This window comes from Oncorhynchus gorbuscha, linkage group LG05, assembly GCF_021184085.1.
Source record: "Oncorhynchus gorbuscha isolate QuinsamMale2020 ecotype Even-year linkage group LG05, OgorEven_v1.0, whole genome shotgun sequence".
NCBI classification, from domain to species: Eukaryota; Metazoa; Chordata; class Actinopteri; order Salmoniformes; family Salmonidae; genus Oncorhynchus; species Oncorhynchus gorbuscha.
In genome coordinates, this window is record NC_060177.1 from 18,573,837 (window position 1) to 18,600,852 (window position 27,016).

The 27,016-nt window shown below is 42.7% G+C and overlaps 1 protein-coding gene across 2 annotated transcripts; it reads right to left on the minus strand.

The window, feature by feature from the left end:
• Positions 1-74: 74 nt before the first annotated feature.
• On the minus strand, positions 75-27,016 carry LOC124035615 (vitamin D 25-hydroxylase-like). 2 transcript variants are annotated; one of them, XM_046349152.1, is made up of 5 exons: positions 26,644-26,966; positions 25,107-25,248; positions 24,266-24,898; positions 3,776-4,105; positions 75-911 (listed from the first exon to the last, which is right to left on the minus strand). In XM_046349152.1, the coding sequence occupies exons 1-5, from the start codon at positions 26,881-26,883 to the stop codon at positions 730-732; spliced, it is 1,527 nt and encodes a 508-aa protein (XP_046205108.1). In that variant the 5' UTR covers positions 26,884-26,966; the 3' UTR covers positions 75-729. The 2 variants fall into 2 exon arrangements, with proteins under 2 accessions (XP_046205108.1, XP_046205107.1); XM_046349151.1 differs by lacking the exons at positions 75-911; positions 3,776-4,105 and adding an exon at positions 17,762-18,573 and having other exon boundaries at positions 26,644-27,016.

Sequence of the window (27,016 nt, forward strand, 5' to 3'; positions counted from 1 at the left end):
AACAAGCGGCATAAAACATATGGAACTTGAATTGCTCTTAGTAAAGGCACACTATAAACATTGTAAAAAAAGGTCAAATGGCATTGTTTTTATTACAAAGTATGACCATAATAGACAAAAGTCAAATTGACTTAAAGGAATAATCCCTAGAGATCGGGTTCATTGTTAGTTTCAGAATGATTGATCCAGACTAAACACCATGTCCAGAGCCTTCTAGGAAAGGCTGGCTGCTAGTCCACTTATTTTCACTGTGCTGTAGACAGCTGAAACTACCCACTGGGAACATCAATTCAACGTGACATGGAAACAACAATGATTCAACCAGTGTGTGCCCAGTGGGTAATGTTCCCATTGATGTAATCCCACAGGGAAGATGAGACATTTGATTATAAGGACACAGATAAAAAGTCAATTCTAATTCAAGGTTAATTCATAGTATATGTTTGCATGTATTGTTTAAATATTCACACTTATCTTCTCGATTAAACTTACTGAGAAGTTCCACCTGATATTTCAGGATCTTGCCAGTAACATTTCTGGTGATCCTGTGACTTTGCAAATGGTGCTGTTCAAACATGCAATTGCTCAGAAACAACCATCGGCTGATGTTTAGAATTCTAGCAGTTCTATGTAAAACACAGGGTAGGAGTCCAAGCTCTAGACCCCTGTTCTGTTCTGACTAAACCCCCAACCCCCCCACCCCTTCGGGCTGTGCCCTCTGAGAATCTGTCACTGCTGCCTGCGGATGGCGCAGATGGAGTAAGGCAGCGGCTGCAGTGTCATGCCCAGTTTGGGGGTGAGGCTTGGCACCGTGCCGGGGGGGAACTGCAGGTGGAAGCGCTGCAGCATGGTGGTGAAGAACAGGAACATCTCCATCCTGGCCAGATGCTCGCCCAAACAGTGACGCTTCCCTGAGGACAAACCACACAACATGGATTGAGTTTTGTGAAGATCATGTCATACTTTGTATCATTTACTCTACTCAGAGGAGGCTGGTGAAGGGAGGACTGCTTGTCGTAATGGCTGACATGAAATCCATTCCAGCCATTACAATGAGCCGTCTGCCGATTTAGTGACACCAGCTACTATTGACTACTGTTTTCCAGTGAACATTCAACCAATACAACATATCTATTGTACTCAATGTATCTGTTAACTGTTATCAGCTGTTTAGCGTTTACCTTTTTAGCATATAGGTTAATCCAATGATATGGCTGGGAAAAGATTTACACTTGCATACACAGTGCAACTTGAGCAATAGAGGGAACCACATGTTATGGGTGGTTGACTGAGAGAATTGGTTTTGTTTAAACTGACATGGTGGTGTTTTTCTGTCTTAACAGTACTTTCCTTTATTAATGGCAGCGTTGTAGTCTGCAATAGCCCCAGGGACAGGCTTGCTCACCAGTCTATTAATTAAGTGCTCAAATAGATTACTGGGCCTTCATACCCGTAAGGTTGTTGTAATACCGGAGAGGCTCTAGCTTTTATTACATTTGACTCATTGTAGGTAAAATGAAATGAGCTCATAGCTGGGGTATACAGTTAAAGACATGCTCCGGTACTTTGGCGACGAAGAAAGTATTTTTCAATGTGTAGTTCATACATGCATAATCTATGAGCAGAATTACTGTCTTACCTCAATTAGACACGAAATCCCTAGTTTGAAAGCGACTGTTTTATTGAAGCTGTGCTGTGTTATTTTCCCTACATTTCCCTCCATGTGGGCCAGCACCCGAGCAATTTGAGTTCTAGCCAATGAACTTCGGCCTCTCACATTTGAGTGACATGTAGCAAGAGGCCTGTCCAGCATTATCCAATGAGGTTACAGGGCGGGCCCAGCTCAGTGGACACAGTACAGAGAGAGAGAGAGAGCAATGTCGTGGTGCTCATATCTGCACATATGTGACACAGTATGCAATATTCGTGGACCACTTTTGGCTCATGAGTGCTACTTTCAGAACTACTGCCTAAAAAGTATACAAACATACAGAAGAATCTCTAATATATTGGAATTTCATGCCCATGATGACTATTAACCCTGTTTTTAAGCATTACCATTTAGATTAGGCAAGAGGAGAGGAATTCATGTAAGAGGGTGTGTACAGTACAGTGCCTTGCGAAAGTATTCGGCCCCCTTGAACTTTGCGACCTTTTGCCACATTTCAGGATTCAAACATAAAGATATAAAACTGTATTTTTTTGTGAAGAATCAACAACAAGTGGGACACAATTATGAAGTGGAACGACATTTATTGGATATTTCAAACTTTTTTAACAAATCAAAAACTGAAAAATTGGACGTGCAAAATTATTCAGCCCACCTAAGGTTAATACTTTGTAGCGCCACCTTTTGCTGCGATTACATCTGTAAGTCGCTTGGGGTATGTCTCTATCAGTTTTGCACATCGAGAGACTGAATTTTTTTCCCATTCCTCCTTGCAAAACAGCTCGAGCTCAGTGAGTTTGGATGGAGAGCATTTGTGTACAGCAGTTTTCAGTTCTTTCCACAGATTCTCGATTGGATTCAGGTCTGGACTTTGACTCGGCCATTCTAACACCTGGATATGTTTATTTTTGAACCATTCCATTGTAGATTTTGCTTTATGTTTTGGATCATTGTCTTGTTGGAAGACAAATCTCTGTCCCAGTCTCAGGTCTTTTGCAGACTCCATCAGGTTTTCTTCCAGAATGGTCCTGTATTTGGCTCCATCCATCTTCCCATCAATTTTAACCATCTTCCCTCTCCCTGCTGAAGAAACGCAGGCCCAAACCATGATGCTGCCACCACCATGTTTGACAGTGGGGATGAGCTGTGTTGCTTTTACGCCAAACATAAAGTTTTGCATTGTTGCCAAAAAGTTCAATTTTGGTTTCATCTGACCAGAGCACCTTCTTCCACATGTTTGGTGTGTCTCCCAGGTGGCTTGTGGCAAACTTTAAACAACACTTTTTATGGATATCTTTAAGAAATGGCTTTCTTCTTGCCACTCTTCCATAAAGGCCAGATTTGTGCAATATACGACTGATTGTTGTCCTATGGACAGAGTCTCCCACCTCAGCTGTAGATCTCTGCAGTTCATCCAGAGTGATCACGGGCCTCTTGGCTGCATCTCTGATCAGTCTTCTCCTTCTATGAGCTAAAAGTTTAGAGGGACGGCCAGGTCTTAGTAGATTTGCAGTGATCTGATACTCCTTCCATTTCAATATTATCGCTTGCACAGTGCTCCTTGGGATGTTTAAAGCTTGGGAAATCTTTTTGTATCCAAATCCGGCTTTAAACTTCTTCACAACAGTATCTCGGACCTGCCTGGTGTGTTCCTTGTTCTTCATGATGCTCTCTGCGCTTTTAACGGACCTCTGAGACTATCACAGTGCAGGTGCATTTATACGGAGACTTGATTACACACAGGTGGATTGTATTTATCATCATTAGTCATTTAGGTCAACATTGGATCATTCAGAGATCCTCACTGAACTTCTGGAGAGAGTTTGCTGCACTGAAAGTAAGGGGGCTGAATGATTTTGCACGCCCAATTTTTCAGTTTTTGATTTGTTAAAAAAGTTTGAAATATCCAATAAATGTTGATTGTGTCCCACTTGTTGTTGATTCTTCACAAAAAATACAGTTTTATATCTTTATGTTTTAAGCCTGAAATGTGGCAAAAGGTCGCAAAGTTCAAGGGGGCCGAATACTTTCGCAAGGCACTGTATGTGTGTGAGAGAGTCTGTGCTACTCTTTGGGGGGCTAAGAGTGGAAAGAAGCCAGACTCACCCAGAGAGAAGGGGAGGAAAGCTTCCCGTCGGACAAAGTTTCCATTGCTGTCCAGGAAGCGATGTGGTGAGAAGGTTCCAGGGTCGCACCAGTACTTCTCATCAAAGTGCACAGAGTACAGGTTGGTGATGACCATGGTGCCTTTGGGGATGTTGTAGCCGCTCACCAGTGTGTCCTGAGTGGTGGCGCGGAAGATGCCCAGGGGCACGATGTTACAGAAGCGCAGGACCTCATGTAGCACCGCTTCCACATAGGGCATCCTCTTTTTGTCCGCCAGCGAGGGGGACTTCTCACTTCCCAGCACACTGTCCAGCTCCTTATGCACCTTCTCTACACAGAGGAAACACCAGCAGCAAACTGTCAATACCTTTTCATCACAATGTTCTATCTTTTATTTATTTTTATTTTTATTTCACATTTAACCAGGTAGGCTAGTTGAGAACAAGTTCTCATTTGCAACTGCGACCTGACCAAGATAAAGCGTAGCAATTCGACACACAACAACACAGAGTTACACATGGAATAAACAAAACATACAGTCAATAATACAGTAGAACAAAAGAAAACAAAAAGTATATATACAGTGAGTGCAAATGAGGTAAGTTAAGGAAATAAATAGGCCATGGTGGCGAAGTAATTACAATATAGAAATTAAACACTGGAATGGTAGATCGGCAGAAGATGAATGTGCAGGTAGTATCTAGTATGTGCAGTGTCTAGTATCTACAGACATACACTGAGTGTACAAAACATTAAGGAGACCTTCTTAATATTGAGTTGCACCCCCTTTTGCCCTCAGAACAACCTCAGTTTGTTGGGGCATGGACTCTACAAGTTGTTGAAAGCATTCCACAGGGATACTAGCCCATGTTGACTCCAATCCATAATAAAGCGCTGCTCTGGCTTCTTAACAATACTATCAACAAGACAGATCCTACAGGCCCTAGGTTTGTCACACCTAGACTACTGTTCAGTAGTGTGGTCAGCTGCCACAAAGAGGGATTTAGGAAAATATCAGTTGGCTCAGAACATGGCAGCATGGCTGGCCCTTAAAAGTACACAGAGAGCTAACATTAATGACGTGCATGTCAATCTCTCATGGCTCAAAGTGGAAGAGAGATTGACTTGTTGACTATTTGTTTTCGTAAGAGGTGTTAACAAGCTGACACCCATGCATACCCCACAAGACATGCCACCAGAGGTGGGGACTCTCTTCAGAGTCTCCAAGACCAGAACCGTACTACATAGAGCCATGACAACATGGAACTCTATTCCACATCAGGTAACTGATGCAAGCAGTACAATCAGATTTAAAACACAGGGGGAAAAAATACCTTATGGCACTGTGAAGAGACGCACACGCATGTTGTCTATTTTTTAAAACTTTATTTAACTCGGCAAGTCAGTTAAGAACAAATTCTTATTTTCAATGACAGCCTAGGACCAGTGGGTAAACTGCCTGTTCAGGGGCAGAATGACAGATTTGTACCTTGCCAGCTTAGGGATTTGAACTTGCAACCTTTCGGTTGCCAGTCCACCACTCTAACCACTAGGCTACCCTGTCACCCTGATATGCATACAATGTTATATGTTATATTGTTATATAACAATTATTGTTATATAACAAGTATATATTATTATTAATAATTATATAACAATTATATGAATACATTGTTACATTGTCGTATGGTGGTATTAAACATTTCGTATTGTAGATATGTAGTGGTGTAATAATGTTATATGATTTACTGTTTTATATTTTATTTTATATGTAATGTAAGTGCTTTAATATGTTTGGACCCCAGGAAGAGTAGGGGATCCCTAAAAATACAAATACAAACCCTTCCCACAGTTTTTGGCTGGATGTCCTTTGGGTGGTGGACAATGCCTACTATACACAGGAAACTGTTGAGTGTGAAAACCCCAGCAACGTTGCAGTTCTTGACACAAACCGGTGCGCCTGGCACCTACTACCATACCCCGTTCAAAGGCACTAAAATATTTTGTCTTGCCCATTCACTCTCTGAATGGCACACATATATACAGTGGAAAAAAAATGTATGTGAACCCTTTGGAATTACCTGGATTTCTGCATAAATTGGTCATCAAATTTGATCTGATCTTCATCTTAATCACAACAATAGACAAAGATAGTGTGCTTAAACTAATAACACACACATTATTGTGTTTTTTTGGTCTATATTGAATTATCATTTAAACATTCACAGTGTAAGTTGGAAAAAGTATGTGAACCCCTAGGCTAATGACTTCTCCAAAAGCTAATTGGAGTCAGCTAACCTGGAGTCCAATCAATGAGACGAGATTGGAGATGTTGGTTAGAGCTGCCTTGCCCTATAAAAAACACTCACAGAATTTGAGTTTGCTATTCACAAGAAGCATTGCCTGATGTGAACCATGCCTCAAACAAAATAGATCTCAGAAGACCTAAGATTAAGAATTGTTGACTTGCATAAAGCTGGAAAGGGTTACACAAGTATCTCTAAAAGCCTTGATGTTCATCAGTCCACAGTAAGACAAATTGTCTATAAATGGAGAAAGTTCAGCACAGTTGCTACTCTCCCTAGGAGTGGCCATCCTGCAAAGATGACTGCAAGAGCACAGCGCAGAATGCTCAATGAGGTTAAGAAGAATCCTAGAGTGTCAGCTAAAGACAGAAATCTCTGGGACATGCTAACATCTCTGTTGACAAGTTTACGATATGTAAAACACTAAACAAGAGTGGTGTTCATGGGAGGACACCACGGAAGAAGCCACTGCTGTCCAAAAAAAACATTGCTGCAAGTCTGAAGTTTGCAAAAGTGCACCTGGATATTCTGTGGACAGATGATGCTACAGTTGAGTTGTTTGGAAGGAACACACAACACTATGTGTGGAGAAAAAAGGCACAGCACACCAACATCAAAACCTTATATCTCAACTGTAAAGTATTGTGGAGGGGGTTCATTAAGACATTTTGCAGGAGAATGTAAGGCTATCTGTCCGCCAATTGACGCTCAACAGAAGTTGAGTGATGCAACAGGGCAACGACCCAAAACACTGAAGTAAATCAACAACAGAATGGCATCAACAGAAGAAAATATGCCTTCTGAAGTGACCCAGTCAGAGTCCTGACCTCAACCCGAGATGCTGTTGGATAAGAGCGTCTGCTAAATGACTTAAATGTAAATGTAAATGCTGTGGCATGACCTCAAGAGAGTTCACACCAGACATCCCAAGAATATTGCTGAACTGAAACAGTTTTGTAAAGAGGAATAATCCAAAATTCCTCCTGAACGTTGTGCAGGTCTGATCCGCAACTACAGAAAACGTTTGGTTGAGTTTATTGCTGCCAAAGGAGGGTCAACCAGTTATTAAATCCAAGGGTTCACACACTTTTCCCACCCTGCACTGTGAATGTTTACACGGTGTGTTCAACAATGACATGAAAACGTATAATTGTTTGTGTGTTATTAGTTAAAGCAGAATGTGTTTGTCTACTGTTGAGACCTAGATGAAGATCAGATCTAATTTTATGACCAATTTATTCAGAAATCCAGATATTTTCAAAGGGTTGACCTACCATTTCGTGCCACTGTAATCCATGTCTCAATGCTTAAAAATATTTATTTAACCTGTCCCCTACCCTTGTTTAGTTTAATTCTACCATTTAACAAAACAAGCCCACACAACTTGAAAAAGCCATACATGTAAAATCATGAAGGATAACACACAAAGTCTGGGGCTTATTTCCATTGTGGTCCTCTTGAGACAAGATAGCTAGGCAAGTTGGACAGAGTATGGCATTGTGATAATAAAACATAAAAAGAACATCCATCTCATCATTGCAGTTACATCGTCATATGGGCACAGAGGACATCAAACGTATTTTTAAAGCTTCCCAGAGAGGACGTCGTTTGTATGGGCAGAGGCAACTCATTCCATTCTGAGGCTCCAGTATACAAGAAAGTTCTACGCTGAATAGGTGCCTAATGGACCCTATTCCGACTACACTACTGAAAGAGCTACTTCCTGTGCTTGGCCCTGCTATGTTGATCATAATAAACAGCTCCCTATCCTCCGAATGTGTACCAAACTAGCTAAAAAAAGCCTTTCCTGAAAAAGCCAAACCTTGACACGGAAATTGTAAAAACTATCAACCTATATCAAATCTCCCATTCCTCTCGACATTTTTACAAAAAGCTGTTGTGCTGCAACTCGCTGCCATCCGGAAGAAAAAATAATGTATAGCCGTGGCCAAAAGTTTTGAGAATGACACAAATATTAGTTTGCTGCTTCAGTGTCATTGATATTTTTGTCAGATGTTACTATGGAATACTGAAGTATAATTACAAGCATTTCATAAGTGTCAAAGGCTTTTATTGACAATTACATGAAGTTGATGGAAAGAGTCAATATTTGCAGTGTTGACCCTTCTTTTTCAAGACCTCTGCAATCCGCCCTGGCATACTGTCAATTAACTTCTGGGCCACATCCTGACTGATGGCAGCCCATTCTTGCATAATCAATGCTTGGAGTTTGTCAGAATTTGTGGGGTTTTGTTTGTCCACCCGCCTCTTGAGGATTGACCACAAGTTCTCAATGGGATTAAGGTCTGGGGAGTTTCCTGGCCATGGACCCAAAATATTGGTGTTTTGTTCCCCGAGTCACTTAGTTATCACTTTTGCCTTATGGTAAGGTGCTTCATCATGCTGGAAAAGGCATTGTTCGTCACCAAACTGTTCCTGGATGGTTGGGAGAAGTTGCTTCCGGAGGATGTATTGGTACCATTATTTTATTCATGGCTGTGTTGTTAGGCAAAATTGTGAGTGAGGCTACTCCCTTGGCTGAGAAGCAATGCCACACAAGAATGCTCTCAGGATGCGTTACTGTTGGCATGAAACATGACTGATGGTAGCGCTCACCTTGTCTTCTCAGGGCAAGCTTTTTTCCGGATGCCCCAAACAAACGGAAAGGGGATTCATCAGAGAAAATGACTTTATCCCAGGCCTCAGCAGTCAAATCCCTATACCTTTTGCAGAATATCAGTCTGTCCCTGATGTTTTTCCTGGAGAGAAAAACACCCTCCTTTTGAAGCTTCCTGTCTGTTATTGGAACTCAACCAGCATGACAGAGTGATCTCCAGCCTTGTCCTCGTCAACACTCACACCTGTGTTAACGAGAGAATCACTGACATGTCAGCTGGTCCTTTTGTGGCAGGCCTGAAATGCAGTGGAATGTTTTTTGGGGATTCAGTTCATTTGCATGGCAAAGAGGGACTTTGCAATTCATTGTAATTCATCTGATCACTCTTCATAACATTCTGGAGTATATGCAAATTGCCATCATACAAACTGAGGCAGCAGACGTTGTGAAAATGTATATTTGTATCAATCTCAAAAGTTTTGGCCACAACTGCATAGGAAACGCTCAAGTCTGGTTTTAGACCCCATCATAGCACTGAAACGACACTCTTGAAGGTGGTAAATGACCTTTTAATGGCATCAGACCAAGGCTCTGCATCTGTCATCGTGCTCCTAGACCTTAGTGCCGCTTGTGACACTATCACCGCATTCTTTTTAAGAGATTGGAAACCCTCTCTGGTCTACACGGACAAGTTCTTGCCTGGTTTAGAGCTTATCTGTCGGAAAATATATAATTTACTCTCTTTGGATGATTTGTCCTCTCACAAATCAAACAAAAAGTTTTGGTGTTCCTCAAGATTCCGTTTTAGGACCACTATTATTTTCACTATACATTCTACCTCTTGGTGATGTCATTTGGAAGCACAATGTCAACTTTCACTGCTATGCGGATGACCCACAGCTGAACATTTCGATTAAACATGGTGAAACCCCAAAATTTCCTAACCTGGAAGCTTGTGTTTCAGACATAAAGAAGTGGATGGCAGCAAATGTTTTACTTTTAAACTCGGACAAAACAAAGATGCAAGTTCTAGGTCCCAAGAAACAAAGAGATCTGCTGTTTGACCTAAAAAATGAATGTTGATGGTTGTACAGTTGTCTCAAAAATGCGAAGGACCTCTGAATTGCTCTGGACTCTCTTTTGATGAACATATTAAGAATAATTCAAGGGTAGCTTTATTCCATTTTCGTAACATTGCAAAAATCTGTAACTTTGTACAAAAATGATGCAGTAAACTAATCCATGCTTTTGTAACTTTTAGATTAGACTACTGCAATGCTCCACTCTCTGGTTATCTGGATAAAGCACTAAATAATGTTCAGTTAGTGCAAAATACAGACCACCATAGTGCCTGTACCAAAGAACACTAAGGTAACCTGCCTAAATGACTACCGACCTGTAGCACTCACGTCTGTAGCCATGAAGTGTTTTGAAAGGCTGGTCATGGCTCACATCAACACCATTAACCCAGAAACCCTAGACCCACTCCAATTTGCATACCACCCCAACAGATCCACAGATGATGCAATCTCAATTGCACTCCACACTGCCCTTTCCCACCTGGACAAAAGAAACACCTGGATGAGCATGATATTCATTGACTACAGCTCAGCATTCAACACCATAGTGCCCTCAAAGCTCATCAATAAGCTAAGGACCCTGGGACTAAACACCTCCCTCTGGATCGTGGACTTCCTCACGGGCCAGCCCCAGATGTTAAGGGTAGGTAACAACACATCTGCCACGCTGATCCTCAACACAGGGGCCCCTCAAGGGTGCGTGATCAGACCCCTCTTGTTCACTCATGACTGGAACTCCAACACTCTCATTAAGTTTGCAGATGACACAACAGTAGTAGGCCTGATCACCGACAACAACGAGACAGCCTATAGGGAGGAGGTCAGAGACCTGGCCGTGTGGTGCCAGGACAACAACGTCTCCCTCAACGTGATCAAGACAAAGGAGATGATTGTGGACTACAGGAAAAAGGAATTCTCATCAACGGGGCTGCAGTGGAGCAGGTTGAGAGCTTCAAGTTCCTTGGTTTCCACATCTCCAACAAACTAACATGGTCCAAGCACCCCAAGACAGGACAGTCATGAAGAGGGCCCAACAAAATCTATTCCCCCTCAGGAGACTGAAAATATTTGGCATGGGTCCTCAGATCCACAAAAGGCTCTACAGCTGCACCATCAAGAGCATCCTGACTGGTTGCATCACTGCCGGGTATGGCAACTGCTCGGCCTCGGAACGCAAGGCACTACAGAGGGTAGTGCGTACGGCCCAGTACATCACTGGGGCCAAGCTTCCTGCCGTCCAGACCTCAGGCTGTGTCAGAGGAAGGCCCTAAAAATTGTCAAAGACTCCAGCCACCCTAGTCATAGAATGTTCTCTCTGCTACCGCACGGCAAGTGGTACCGGAGAGACTTCTAAACAGCTTCTACGCAGGTTACCCAGACTATTTTCATTGCTCCCCCCCTTTACACCCCTGCTACTCTCTGTTGTTATCATCTATGCATAGTCACTTTAATAACTCTACCTACAGTAAATGTACATATTCCCTCAACTAACCAGTGCCCCCACACATTGACTCTGTACAGGTGCATAGTCTCGCTACTGTTATTTTACTGCTGCTCTTTAATTACTTGTTACTTTTATTTCTTATTCTTATCCGTATTTTTTTAACTGCATTGTTTGTTAGCGGCTCATAAGTAAGCATTTCACTGTAAGATCCGCACCTGTTGTATTCGGCACGTGACTAATACAATTTGATTTGAAATATACGGCTGCTAGTATCTTGATTAGAACCACAAAATTGGATCACGTTACTCCAGTGCTATCCTCTCTACTTTTTGACTTCCTGTTAAGGCTAAGGCTAATTTCAAGGTTTTACTGCTAACCTACAAAGCATTACTGTAACAATGACACTGTGAGTTTTGAAGCAGGTGCAAGAGAAACATTTAATAAAACAACAAACATGAAACGAGACAACATAACAGTGGTGTTTATGCATAAACACAGGAACAATACTGACTTAGGAAGGAAACCAAGGGAGTGACTGATATAGGGGAGGTAATCAGGAAGGTAAGTATCATGATGATCTGCAGGTGCATGTAATGATGGATGTCAGGACCGGTGGTTAGTTGACTGGCGACGTCGAATGCCGGAAGGGAGGAGTGGGAGTAGACGTGTCAATTACATGGACTTGCTCATACCTATCTCTCCGAATTGTGTATACCATACATACCTGCACGTACTCTATGGTCACAAAACACAGGTCTCCTTATTGTCCCTAGAATTTCTAAGCAAACAGCTAAAGGCAGGGCTTTCTCCTTTAGAGTTCAATTTTTATGGAATGGTCTGCCTATCCATGTGAGAAATGCAGACTCGATATCGACCTTTTAGTCTTTACTGAAGACTCATCTCTTTAGTAGGCCCTATGATTGAGTGTAGTCTGGCCCAAGAGTGTGAAGGTGAACTGCAAGGCACTGGAGTGACGAATCGCCCTTGCGCTCTCTGTCTGGCCGTCCCTAGAAAGGCTGTGACACGGCGTGCCTTTTTTCACTATACTCGACTTGAGTGGGTTGAGTCACTGACGTGATCTTCCTATCCGGTGTTACGCCCCCCTCGAGCTCGTGCTGTGGAGGATATCTTTTTGGGCTATAGTCAGCCTTGTTTCAGTGTAGTAAATTGGTAGTCTGTTGATATCCCTCTAGTGGTGTGGGGGCTGTGCTTTGGCAAAGTGGCTGGGGTGATATCCTGCCTGTCCAGGGGTATCGTCAGACAACAGTGTCCCCTGATCCCCCTGCCTCAGCCTCCAGTATTTATGCTGCAATAGTCTATGTGCCTGTCCTATTTGGTGAAATTCTCCTGTCTTATCTGGTGTCCTGTGTGAACCTAACAGGATTGCAGCCGTAAGAAGTTAACGGGAGCGATATGACAACAGCCAGTCAAAGTGTAGGGCGCCAATTTTGAAACATCAAAAATTTCATAATTAAAATTCCTCAAACATACATGTATCTCATACCATTTTAAATCTATTCTCGTTATTAATCCCACCACAGTGTCCGATTTCAAATATGCTTTACAGCAAAAGCACCACAAACGATTATGTTAGGTCACCACATAGCCACAGAAAAACACAGCAGTTTTTCCAGCATAAGATTTTCCAGCCAGAGTCACAAAAACCACACAAAGAGATATAATGAATCACTAACCTTTGATAATTTTCATCAGATGACACTCATAGGACTTCATGTTACACAATACATGTATGTTTTGTTTGATAAAGTACATTTTTATCAAAATATGCGTTTACATTGGCACGTTACATTCACTAGTTCCAAAAACATCCAGTGATTTTGCATAGCCACATCATTCAACAGAACTACTCATCATAATTGTAGATGATAATACAAGTTATACACATGGAATTTTTGGATGAAAAACGTTCCCGTTTTAAACAAGATATTTTGTCACAAAAAGATGCTTGACTATGCATATAATTGACAGCTTTGGAAAGAAAACACTCTGACGTTTCCAAAACTGTCTGTGAGTGCCACAGAACTGATGTTACAGAAAAAAAACAGATAAAAATACAATCAGGAAGTGCCGCATTTTTTAAAACTGCCTCATGGCAATGACTCCTTATATGGCTGTGGAGGAGCTAGGAGTCAGCTTACCTTTTCCACGTTTTCCCCAAGGTGTCTACAGCATTGTGACGTATTTGTAGGCATATCATTGGAAGATTGACCATAAGAGACTACAATTACCAGGTGGTCGCTTGGTGTCCTCCGTCGCAATTATTGCGTAATCTCCAGCTGCAGTATTTTTCCGTTTGCCTCTGATGACAAACCGACTGCCAGGAATGATTTTTCATCTAATAGAATTGTGAAAAACACATTGAGGATTGATTCTAAACAATGTTTGCCATGTTTCTGTCGATATTATGGAGCTAATTTGGAAAAAAGTTTGGCGTTGTCGTTTTTTTTCTTAGCCAAATGTGATGAACAAAACAGAGCTATTTCTCTTACACAAATAATATTTTTGGAAAAAATGAACATTTGCTATCTAACTGAGAGTCTCGTCATTGAAAACATCCGAAGTTCTTCAAAGGTAAATGATTTTATTTGAATGCTTTTCTTGTTTTTGTGAAAATGTTGCCTGCTGAATGCTAGGTTTAATGCTATGCTAGGTTATCAATACTCTTACAACAATGCTTGTGTAGCTTTGGTTAAAGCATATTTTGAAAATCTGAGATGACAGTGTTGTTAACAAAAGGCTAAGCTTGTGTTTCAATATATTTATTTCATTTTATTTGCGATTTTCATGAATAGGAAACGTTGCGTTATGGTAATGAGCTTGAGGCTATGATTACGCTCCCGGATACGGGATTGCTCGACGCTAGAGGTTAATGCAACCGCTGTGTTAGATTTCAAAAAACTTTACGGAAAAAGAAACCCAATGCAATAATCTGAGACGGCGCTCAAAAGTAAAAATCACAATAGCCGCAACGATGGCGTCAACATAAACAAGAAATTACATGATAAATATTCCCTTATCTTTGATGATCTTCATCAGAAAGCACTTCAGGAATCCCAGGTCCACAATAAATGTTTGTTTTGTTCGATAATATCCGTTATGTCCAAATATTTTCTATTGTTAGCGCGTTATATAAACATATCCAAATGCTCATTCTGGTCAGCGTTACAACGGACAAAAACTTCAAAACGTTATATTACAGGTCGAAGAAACAATTCAAACTAAGTACAGAATCGATCATTAGGATGTTTTTAACATATAGCTTCAATAAAGTTCCAACCGGAATATTCCTTCGTGTCTTCATGAGCAATGGAACGCAAGTGGGTACCATGAGGAATAAGCGTGATCAGTGTTTTGATTTCTCCTCAGGGTTTTGCCTGCCATATGACTTCTGTTATACTCACAGACATCATTTAAACAGCTTTAGAAACTTTAGAGTGTTTTCTATCCAATACTAATAATAATATGCATATATTAGCAACTGAGACTGAGGAGCAGGCCGTTTACTTTGGGCAACTTATTCATCCAAGCTATTCAATACTGCCCCCCAGCCATAAGAAGTTAACCTGTCCAGGACAGCTAGCGGGGACCCCCCCCCCCCCACAACAGACAGTGAAAGTGGCTGTTCAAAACAACAAAAATCTCATAATTAAAATTCCTCAAGCATACAAGTATTTTACACAATTTTAAAGATAAAATCGTCGTTAATCCAGCCACAGTGTCTGATCTCAAAAGGGATTTACAGCGAAAGCACCACAAATTATTATGTTAGGTCACCACCAAGCCACAGAAAAACGCAGCCATTTTTCCAGCCCAAAAAGAGTCACAAAAAGCAGAAATAGAGATAAAATGAATCACTAATATTTGATGATCTTCATCAGATGACAATCATAGGACTTTATGTTACACAATGTTACACAAACAATACATGTTTTGTTTGATAAAGTTCATGTTTATATGAAAACATCTGAGTTTACATTGCCGCGTTACGTTCAGTAGTTCTAAAACATGGGGTGATTGTGCAGAGAGCCCCATCAATTTACAGAAATACTCATAATAAACATTGATAAAGATACGACTATTATACATGGAACTTTAGATCAACTTCTCCTTAATGCAACCGCTGTGTCAGATTTTTAAAAAACTTTACGGAGAAAGCAAACCATGCAATAATCTGAGTACAGCCCTTAGACAACAAAGCAGCCAAAAAGATACCCACCATATTGGTTAGTCAACATTACTCAGAAATAGCATTTTAAATATTCACTTACCTTTGATGATTTTCCTCAGAATGCATTCCCAGGAATCCCAGTTCCACCATAAATGTTTGATTTGTTCGATATTGTCCATCAGTTATGTCCAAATATCTTCTTTTGTTAGGGTGTTTGGTAAACAAATCCAAAAGCGTGGTCAGGTCGCGCCGAAAGTCGGGCGAAAAGTTAAAAAGTTCAGTTACAGCCCATAGAAACATGCCAAACTAAGTTTGGAATCAATCTTTAGGATGTTTTTAACATAAAACTTAATTAACCTCTTCAACCTATGGGGGCGCTATGTCATTATTGGATAAAAAACGTGCCCGTTTTAAGCGCAATATTTTGTCACAAAAAGATGCTCGACTATGCATATAATTGGCAGCTTTGGAAAGAAAACACTCTGACGTTTCCAAAACTGCAAAGACATTATCCGTGAGTGCCCCAGAACTGATGCAACAGGCGAAACCAAGATGAAACCTCAAACAGGAAATGAGCAGGATTTTTGAGGCTCTGTTTTTCATTGTCTCCTTATATGGCTGTGAAAGCGCCACGAATTAGCTTGCCCTTTCCATCGTTTCTCCAAGTTGTCTGCAGCATTGTGACGTATTTGTAAGCATATCATTGGAAGATTGGCCATAAGAGACTACATTTACCAGGGGTCCGCCCGGTGTCCTTTGTTGAAATTGTTGCGTAATCTCCAAGCTGCTCGCATTCATCCATGTGATTGAGACAGAGAGGAGACTTCCAGGAATGAAGACATATGTGAAAAACACCTTGAGGATTGATTCTAAACAACGTTTACCATGTTTCAGTCGATATTATGGAGTTAATGTGGAAGAAAGTTTGGTGTTTGGATGAATGAATTTTCTTTTTTTTTGTAGCCAAACATGACGCAGAAAACAGACCGATTTCTCCTGCACAACTAATCTTTCAGGAAAACTGAAAAAACTGGCACTCACTCAAAGGTCCCTTATGAGCCCCTCCTTTAGAGTAAAATCCTCAAAACAGGTTCAAAATACTGTTGACATCTAGTGGAAGCCTTGGGAAGTGAAACATAAATAATATCACCCTGTATCTTTAATGGGGGCTGAGTTGAAAAACTACAAATCTCAGATTTCCCACTTCCTGGTTGGATTTTTTCTCAGGTTTTTTCTGTTTTTTTTCTGTTATACTCACAGACATCATTCAAACAGTTTTAGAAACTTCATAGTGTTTTCTATCCAATACTAATAATAATATGCATATATTAGCATCTGGGACAGAGTCGGAGGCAGTTCACTCTGGGCACGCTATTCATCCAAAAGTGAAAATGCTGCCCCCTATCCCAAAAAGGTTAAGTATGTTCCCTCTAATTCTCCCATCACTCTCTCTCTTGGAGGACCTGAGCCCTAGTACCATACCTCAGGACTCCTGGCTGTCCCCAGTCCACCTGGTAGTGCAGCTGGCTATGGAACCCTGACCTGTTCACCAGATGCTGTTTTCAACCCTCTCCCTCCCTGCATCTCTGTCTCTACCTCACCTGCTGTCTCGACTACGAAAAGCCAACAGACATTTACTCCTGAGGTACTGACCTGTTGAACCCTCTATAACAGGCTGGGCAAAGGCTGGCCCAGGAATCATGCTCAGATCACATAAAGAATTTGTGATAGTAAAGTTTTGAAAAACGTATTTGATATTCAAATGTAAAGCCAAACGAATACTCGCCTTTGTGTAATGATTTAACTCCCACCGCTTGTGGTACATTTATTTTGAAGGCACGTATAAATAAAGATGACACACACGTCACAGCTAAAAATAGTAGCTAGCTAGAAATTGCACAAAAATTAGATTTTCTTTTTTGAATTTTACCCCTTTTTCTACTCAATTTCTTGGTATCCAATTGTTTTAGTAGCTACTATCTTGTCTCATCACTACAACTCCCGTACGGGCTCGGGAGAGACTAAGGTTGAAAGTCATGTGTTACACAACCCAACCAAGCCGCACTGCTTCTTAACCAACCTGGAAGCCAGCTGCACCAATGTGTCGGAGGAAACACCGTGCACCTGGCAACCTTGGTTTGCGCGCACTGCGCCCGGCCCGCCACAGGAGTCACTGGTGTGCGATGAGACAAGGATATCCCTACCGGCCATCCCCTCCCTAACCTGGATGACGCTAGGCCAATTGTGCGTCGACCCACAGACCTCCTGGTCACAACAGATCTTGGGCGCGAACCCAGAGTCTCTGGTGGCACAGCTGGCGCTGCAGTACAGTGCCCTTAACCACTGCGCCACCTGGGAGGCCCAAAAATGAGATTTTCAAAGAAAAGGAAAGTAGATAATGAGCAAGACTGGACAACAAATGTTTATTTATTGAGGTATAAGGAAAAGGTGTGTGCTTGGCGTGCAAAGAGAGCATCTCTGTCTTGAAAAACTACAACTTGTCCCGACACTTCCAGAGTCTTTGGAAAGTTTTGTTCATCAAGAGATGCATAGAACCTCATCAGTGACATTGTTATGAATAGTTCTCCAATCACTGCATCAGACTGAAGATCAATAAGCTCAAGATGCAGGTCATTGGGTGAGTTATTCACATTGAAGGTGAAAGGAGAGGAAACCAACAGCATGTCATTTTCCAACACTTTGAAATCCTCAAAACGACAAGAAAACTCACTGTTCAAAGCACGCAGCAGCGATGTATACTTCTCCCGCTGGTCACCTGATAGGGAACAGACCAGTAGTGTCAGAAGATGGGTGAGATTGTTGGCTTCTACTTGGCGGGTCAGGAGGAGTAATTTTCCCTTGAAGGCTTTGACAAGGCTGTACATCTGATGTGCAAATAGGCCCTTCCCTTGTAGTTTGGAATTCAGTTCATTCATGAGAGCCAGGATGTCCACTGTGAAGGCAAAATCAGCCAACCATTCTTTATCTTGCAGTCGAGGGAAATCCACATATTTTCCTGTCATTTGCAAAAACTCAGAAATCTCAGACTTGAGGTCCCACACCCTTTTATGCACCTTACCCAAACTCAGCCATCTCAATATTTGTGTGGTAGGGGAGATCTGCATGACCCGACTCTGTCTCTTCCAACAGTGAGACGAACAGCCTGTGGTTTAAAGATTTTGCTCTTATGAAGATTACCACTTTAGTGACTGTATCCACAACATGACTCATTTTCAGAACACATTTACAGAGCACCTGCTGATGAATAATGCAATGCAAGAAAAATGTATTCTGATCTGGGTTCAGGTCGTTTACTTGATCTTGTATCCTTTTCAAAAGGCCAATGTTTTTTCCTGTCAAATTTGCACACCCACTCAGTCCCAGCTTTGCCACACACTTATTAACCTCCTCCATTAAATATTTCCTTGTGGTTGTGCTCTGCATTCCCTGAAGTAAGCTCCTCTATAATTTCAAAGTCTGGGGTTATGCCTCGTAAGAATATCTTTGTGGGCTATACTTCGCCTTGTCTCAGGATGGTAAGTTGGTGTTTGAAGATATCCCTCTAGTGGTGTGGAGGCTGTGCTTTGGCAAAGTGGGTGGGGTTATATCCTTCCTGTTTGGCCCTGTCCGGGGGGTATCATCGGATGGGGCCACAGTGTCTCCTGACCCCTCCTGTCTCAGCCTCCAGTATTTATGCTGCAATAGTTTATGTGTCGGAGGGCTAGGGTCAGTTTGTTATATCTGGAGTACTTCTGTCTTATCCGGTGTCCTGTGTCAATTTTAGTAGGATCTCTCTAATTCTCTCTTTCTTTCTCTCTCTCGAAGGACCTGAGCCCTAAGACCATACCTCAGGACTACCTGGCATGATGACTCCTTGCTGTCCCCAGTCCACCTGGCCGTGCTGCTGCTCCAGTTTCAACTGTTCTGCCTGCGGCTATGGAATCCTGACCTGTTCACCGGACGTGCTACCTGTCCCAGACCTATTATTTGACCATGCTGGTCATTTATGAACGTTTGAACATCTTGGCCATGTTCTGTTGTAATCTCCACCCGGCACAGCCAGAGGAATACTGGCCACCCCTCATGGCCTGGTTCCTCTCTAGGTTTCTTCCTAGGTTTTGGCCTTTCTAGGGAGTTTTTCGGAGCCAACGTGCTTCAACACCTGCATTGCTTGCTGTTTGGGGTTTTAGGCTGGGTTTCTGTACAGCTCCTTGAGATATCAGCTGATGTACGAAGGGCTATATAAATACATTTGATTTGATTTGAATATCAACAACTGTGCTATGTCACATGCATCACTGCTCTCATCCAGGGCCAAGGAGAAATAGGTGAAATCCTTTACCTTGTCTTTCAACTGTTGTTCTATATTCTCAACACATGTCCTCAACATTTTCAAACAGCTCTTTCTTGTCGGGGCAAAGTATTGCTGCAGAGTCAATTAAACATTCTTTAATGAATTCACCCTCAGCGAATGGCTTGCTATGTTTAGCAATTTTGTGGGACATTGCATACAGTTGAAGTCGGAAGTTTACATACACTTATGTTGGAGTCATTTAACTCATTTTTCAACCACTCCACAAATTTCTTGTTCACAAACTATAGATTTGGCAAGTCGGTTAGGACATCTACATTGTGCATGACACGTCATACCGCTCGGGAAGGAGACGTGTTCTGTCTCCTAGATATAACTATACTTTGGTGCGGAAAGTGAAAACCCGTGAAGATGCTGGAGGAAACAGGCACAAAAGTATATATATCCACAGTAAAACAAGTCCTATATTGACACTCAGCAAGGAAGAAGCCACTGCTCCAAAACCGCCATAAAAAAGCCAGACTATGGTTTGCAACTGCACATGGGGACAAAGATCGCACTTTTTGGAGAAATGTCCTCTGGTCTGATGAAACAAAAACAGAACCGTTTTGCCATAATGACCATCATTTGGAGGAAAAAGGGAGATGCTTGCAAGCCGAAGAACACCAAGAACACCGTGAAGCACGGAGGTGGCAGCATCATGTTCTGGGAGTGCTTTGATACAGGAGGGACTGGTGCATTTCACAAAATAGATGGCTCCAGGGGAGAAAGGAAAATTAAGTGGATATATTGAAGCAACATCTCAAGATATCAGTCAGGAAGTTAAAGCTTGGTCGCAAATGGGTCTTCCAAATGGACAATGACCCCAAGCATACTTCCAAAGTTGTGGCAAAATGACTTAAGGACAACAAAGTGAAAGTATTGGAGAGGCCATCACAAAGCCCTGACATTTGAAGATATCATATGTATTTGGACACATTCACTTATAGTGTATTAAAGAGGTCTAAGGTTTAGTATTTGGTCCCATATTTCTAGTGTGCAATGACTACATCAAGCTTGTGATTACACTCTTTGGATGCATTTGGAGTTTGGTTTGGTTGATTTTGGGTTATGAATGATGGATAATGACTGGAGTAATTTTATTTCTAATTCATGATATCCTTAATCATGGTAGCATCCACATTAATGTAGCTGCGTTCAAAAACACATTTTATTCTTGCTTACAATAAAAGTCTCTATAAAATGACACAATACATTGTCCACCATTCACTTCCTATTGGGCCAAGCATAATCCGAAACACAACCAAAACAAGCTGTAAATGCATCCAACAAGTTTTTAAAGTCACAGCTTGATGTAGTCATTGTGTGCAAGGAATATGGGACCAAATACTCAATTATTTACTACATTAAAACACTATAAGTGAACTTGTCCAAATACTTATGACGTCTTCAAATGGGGGGGGGGATTAACTACATTAGCTACATGCTTTCATTTCTAAACGGTAAAACAGATAATATATATATATATATATATATAGATAGATAGATAGATAGATAAATAAAAATACCCTCAAATAAAAAGGTGACATTCTGTACTGTCACCTAATATTAAATATTTGATCTCAAATCTAAAATGGTTGTCACATTCCAACCTTAGTTATTGTGTTAATTTACATTTACATTTTACATTTAGGTCATTTAGCAGACACTCTTATCCAGAGCGACTTACAAATTGGTGCATTCACCTTATGACATCCAGTGGAACAGTCACTTTACAATAGTGCATCTAATTGTTTGTTTTAGTTGGTCAGGACGTGAGTTGGGTGGGCATTCTATATTTTGTGTGTCTAGGTTGTTTTTCTGTGTTCGGCCTAGTATGGTTCTCAATCAGAGGCAGGTGTCGTTAGTTGTCTCTGATTGAGAATCATACTTAGGTAGCCTGGGTTTCACTGGTTGTTTGTGGGTCTGTTTGTTGTGTCTGTTTCACCACACAGGACTGTTTCGGTTTTCACATGTATTGTTTTGTATTTTTGTAGTGTTCTCAGTTATCGTCTTTATTAAAGATGTTTAACACTAACCACGCTGCGTTTTGGTCCTCCTCTCCTTCAGTGGAAGAAAACCGTTAAGTATAGAGACACATTCACAATTGTGGCTTCACTGTTCGAGGGGAGGGAGTGTATACCTATGTACAGTTGAAAGAAAAAAATCTATACCTTAGTTATCTAACGTATGCAAATAAAAGTTGCTGTATATTATGGCTTGGAGAAAGGTTAAATAAAGACTAGGCAAGTCCCTTTACTGGACACCAGAGGAGAAGAGGAGAAAGAAAGACCAAGGATGACCTGTTAGCGAACCGTTGAAACTGAGCTTAATCTCCGGAATAGGCCTCATCTGAAAATAGATGAATAGAACAGAGATGGAGGGACGTTGTGGAGGTCTTATGCAACACTTAACATGATGAGACCTAAGTAAGGACAAGACAGGGTGCTGTGAGGCCTGAGTAAGGACAAAGCAGGGTGCTATGAGGCCTGAATGAGGACAGGGCAGGGTGCTATGAGGCCTGAATGAAGACAGGGCAGGGTGCTATGAGGCCTGAGTAAGGACAAGGCAGGGTGCTGTGAGGCCTGAATGAGGACAGGGCAGGGTGCTATGAGGCCTGAGTAAGGACAAGGCAGGGTGCTGTGAGGCCTGAGTAAGGACAAGGCAGGGTGCTGTGAGGCCTGAATGAGGACAGGGCAGGGTGCTATGAGGCCTGAGTAAGGACAAGGCAGGGTGCTGTGAGGCCTGAGTAAGGACAAGGCAGGGTGCTATGAGACCTGAGTAAGGACAAGGCAGGGTGCTATGAGGCCTGAGTGAGGACAGAGCAGGGTGCTATGAGACCTGAGTAAGGACAAGGCAGGGTGCTATGAGACCTGAGTAAGGACAAGGCAGGGTGCTATGAGGCCTGAGTAAGGACAAGGCAGGGTGCTATGAGGCCTGAGTAAGGACAAGGCAGGGTGCTATGAGGCCTGAGTAAGGACAAGGCAGGGTGCTATGAGGCCTGAATGAGGACAAGGCAGGGTGCTATGAGCCCTGAGTAAGGACAAGGCAGGATGCTATGAGGCCTGAGTAAGGACAAGGCAGGGTGCTATGAGGCCTGAGTAAGGACAAGGCAGGGTGCTATGAGGCCTGAATGAGGACAGAGCAGGGTTCTATGAGGCCTGAGTAAGTACAAGGCAGGGTGCTATGAGGCCTGAATGAGGACAGAGCAGGGTGCTATGAGGCCTGAGTAAGTACAAGGCAGGGTGCTATGAGGTCTGAATGAGGACAGAGCAGGGTGCTATGAGGCCTGAGTAAGGACAAGGCAGGGTGCTATGAGGCCTGAGTAAGGACAAGGCAGGGTGCTATGAGGTCTGAATGAGGACAGAGCAGGGTGCTATGAGGCCTGAGTAAGTACAAGGCAGGGTGCTATGAGGTCTGAATGAGGACAGAGCAGGGTGCTATGAGGCATGAGTAAGTACAAGGCAGGGTGCTATGAGGTCTGAGTAAGGACAAGGCAGGGTGCTATGAGGCCTGAGTAAGGACAAGGCAGGGTGCTATGAGGTCTGAATGAGGACAGAGCAGGGTGCTATGAGGCCTGAGTAAGTACAAGGCAGGGTGCTATGAGGTCTGAATGAGGACAGAGCAGGGTGCTATGAGGCCTGAGTAAGGACAAGGCAGGGTGCTATGAGGCCTGAGTAAGGACAAGGCAGGGTGCTATGAGGTCTGAATGAGGACAGAGCAGGGTGCTATGAGGCCTGAGTAAGTACAAGGCAGGGTGCTATGAGGTCTGAATGAGGACAGAGCAGGGTGCTATGAGGCATGAGTAAGTACAAGGCAGGGTGCTATGAGGCCTGAGTAAGGACAAGGCAGGGTGCTATGAGGCCTGAGTAAGGACAAGGCAGGGTGCTATGAGGTCTGAATGAGGACAGAGCAGGGTGCTATGAGGCCTGAGTAAGTACAAGGCAGGGTGCTATGAGGTCTGAATGAGGACAGAGCAGGGTGCTATGAGGCATGAGTAAGTACAAGGCAGGGTGCTATGAGGCCTGAGTAAGGACAAGGCAGGGTGCTGAGGCCTGAGTAAGGACAAGGCAGGGTGCTATGAGGTCTGAATGAGGACAGAGCAGGGTGCTATGAGGCCTGAGTAAGTACAAGGCAGGGTGCTATGAGGTCTGAATGAGGACAGAGCAGGGTGCTATGAGGCATGAGTAAGTACAAGGCAGGGTGCTATGAGGCATGAGTAAGTACAAGGCAGGGTGCTATGAGGCCTGAGTAAGGACAAGGCAGGGTGCTATGAGGCCTGAGTAAGGACAAGGCAGGGTGCTATGAGGTCTGAATGAGGACAGGGCAGGGTGCTATGAGGCATGAGTAAGTACAAGGCAGGGTGCTATGAGGCCTGAGTAAGGACAAGGCAGGGTGCTATGAGGCCTGAATGAGGACAGAGCAGGGTGCTATGAGGCCTGAGTAAGGACAAGGCAGAGGACTTGATGCTGAGGCCTACTGTGCTATAAGGCAGCACACTGACCTTGAATGTTGGGGTAGAGGGCCATGTAGAGCATAGCCCAGCGTAGGGTGTTGGTGGTGGTCTCCGTGCCTGCGATGATGAGCTCGCCCACAGAGTAGATTAGGTTCTCCCTGGAATACGGGGTGCCCAAGTCGCCAGCACTCTTGTCCAACTTGTTCAGATATTCATCGATGTAGTGGCGCGGGAAGTTGCACACTCTGCCCTTCGAGAAGCGCCTGATGATCTGCTCCAGGAAGTTATAGACCTTGGCTGCGTTGCGGAACAGCTTCTGGTGCTTTCCGAAGGGGAGGTACTCGATCCATGGGAAGGCGTTGTAAAGGAAGGCCCAGCCACTGACGGCCAGCTCCACATTCTCACTGAAGATCTCGATCATGTGCTGGAAGTCACAGTTGTCGTACGTGAAACGCTCGCCGAAGATGATGAGGTTGGTGATGTTGGACACAGCATTGGTTACCAGGTGCTTTGGGTTAAAGGGTTTCCCTTTGTGTTCGTCGATGGCATCCACGAAAAACATGCACTCTTCCAGGATCTTCTGGTCGAGGGGCTTTTGAAAACTGCCAAAGGCACGAAAGGAGTTGCTGGCCAGTTGACGATGTTCAATCCATCCGTTGCCAAATTTAGCATTCAGAAGTCCTGAGAAGGAAGATATTGAGATTAGTTCTGAGTATGTGTGAAGATACTAAATATTATTCTCAGGATAGGTGGACCTATTTTCATCTCAATACCATCAAATAGCCTAGAGTTCGATAACACCAAGCTTGTATTTGCATATAATAACTAATAACAATATAACAATGTCATAATGTCCATATTCAGAATACATTATAACTGACTTTCTTACCTCCCATTTTTGTCATTTTCATAAATAAAGGCAGAGATGGCCGGTCAGAAAAGACATCACCCTGATGGTACAGGCATTCTCTGATGGCATCATATCCATTCAGAACCACTGCTGAGTAGCCTCCCAAATCAAGACTGAAAATCTGAGATAAAATACTTGAATAAATAGACATCCAAAATAATATGCCATATATTTCCCTAAATATGTTTAATTTGGGATTTAAAAAAAGTAGACTATAGTCCAGTATGACATAACATCTAAACTGCAAATTATCTAAAATCAGCAAAAAAAGAAACATCCCCTTTTCAGGACCCTGTCTTTCAAAGATAATTAGTAAAAATCCAAATAACTTCACAGATCTTCTTTGTAATGATTTTAAACACTGTTTCCCATGCTTGTTCAATGAACCATAAACAATTCATGAACATGCACCTGTGCCTGTGGAACAGTCGTTAAGACACTAACAGCTTACAGATGGTAGGCAATTAAGGTCAGTTATGAAAACTTATGGACACTAAAGAGGCCTTTCTGCTGACTCTGAAAAACACCAAAAGAAAGATGCCCAGGGTCCTTTCTCATCTGCATGAACGTGCCTTAGACGTGCTGCAAGGAGGCATGAGGACTGCAGATGTGGCCAGGGCAATAAATTGCATTGTCCATACTGTGAGACGCCTAAGACAGAGCTACAGGGAGACAGGAAAGACAGCTGATCATCCTAGCAGTGACAGACCACGTGTAACAACATCTGCACAGGATCGGTACATCCGAACATCACACAGGTACAGAATGGCATCAACAACTACCCGAGTTACACCAGGAACGCACAATCCCTCCATCAGTGCTGAGACTGTTCGAAATAGGCTGAGAGAGGCTGGACTGAGGGCTTCTAGCCCTGTTGTAAGGCAGGTCCTCACCAGACATTGCCGGCAACAACGTCGCCTATGGGCACAAACCAACTGTCACTGGACCAGACAGGACTGGCAAAAAGTGCTCTTCACTGAGGACGTTTTTTGTTTGTTGCTGAGTTTATTAGGCTAGTCCAAAGATAGGAAAGTAGCCCTCACTCTATTTGCCGAGGCATGCTGACTAAGCGGACATTCGCCATTTTTTAGAAACCACCTTTATTTACTATGACTGCCTACCGGGGAACAGTGGGTTAACTGCCTTGTTCAGGGACACAACGACAGATTTTTACCTTGTTAACTCGGGATTCGTTCCAGCAACCTTTCGGTCACTGGCCCAATGCTCTAGCCACTAGGCTACCTGCCGCCCCATTACAAATTTTATTTCGCAGTTTTTTTCACCAGTGAAATTAAAGCGACTTTGAGATTCTGTTCTGGAATGAAAAGCGCTATATAAAATACATCTATTGTAATGCAAAATTAATAAATGAACACTCAACAGGCTAAACCGCAAGAGTTAAACCGGTTTGAGCAAAAGAAGACTAGCCTACATGGGGGTGCACACAAGTAGCCAACACAAAAAAAATGCCTAGGTTTAGTCAAGCCACTTTGACACAATAATTTAAGTACCGTACCTGCCCATGGATTTCACTCTGTTTCTTCATAAAGACGTGCGGTTCTGTTGCTAGAGACATAATGTTCCCTATGACAGGGATAGGTGACGGTCCAGGAGGGAATCCTCGGGGTCTCCTCTGCTTCACAAGCTGCCGGATCAGCAAAAGAACAATAAGGGAAATAAATAAACTACACAGACCTAAGAAAGCCTGTCCATGCGACAATTCTGAGACTAGAGATGATAACTGAATTAATACCATTTTTCTATCTCTAACTTTGCTTTCTGGACTAAGCTCTCCTCTATGAAAGAGTTATGTAGGCTATATAATCTTGCACATGTTTATATTCCCTGCCTCTACCCAATAGGATGCTTCTCCCTCTACAAGGCAAAGA

Excerpts from the sequence above, each read along its gene's own strand:
- LOC124035615 (XM_046349151.1), bottom strand. The coding sequence starts at position 26,883 with ATGGTATTAATTCAGTTATCATCTCTAGTCTCAGAATTGTCGCATGGA. Across the intron at positions 25,249-26,643 it reads AGAGTGAAATCCATGGGCAG|ATTTTCAGTCTTGATTTGGG; the intron begins GTACGGTACTTA and ends ATTTTATCTCAG. Across the intron at positions 24,899-25,106 it reads GAAAATGACAAAAATGGGAG|GACTTCTGAATGCTAAATTT; the intron begins GTAAGAAAGTCA and ends CTTCCTTCTCAG.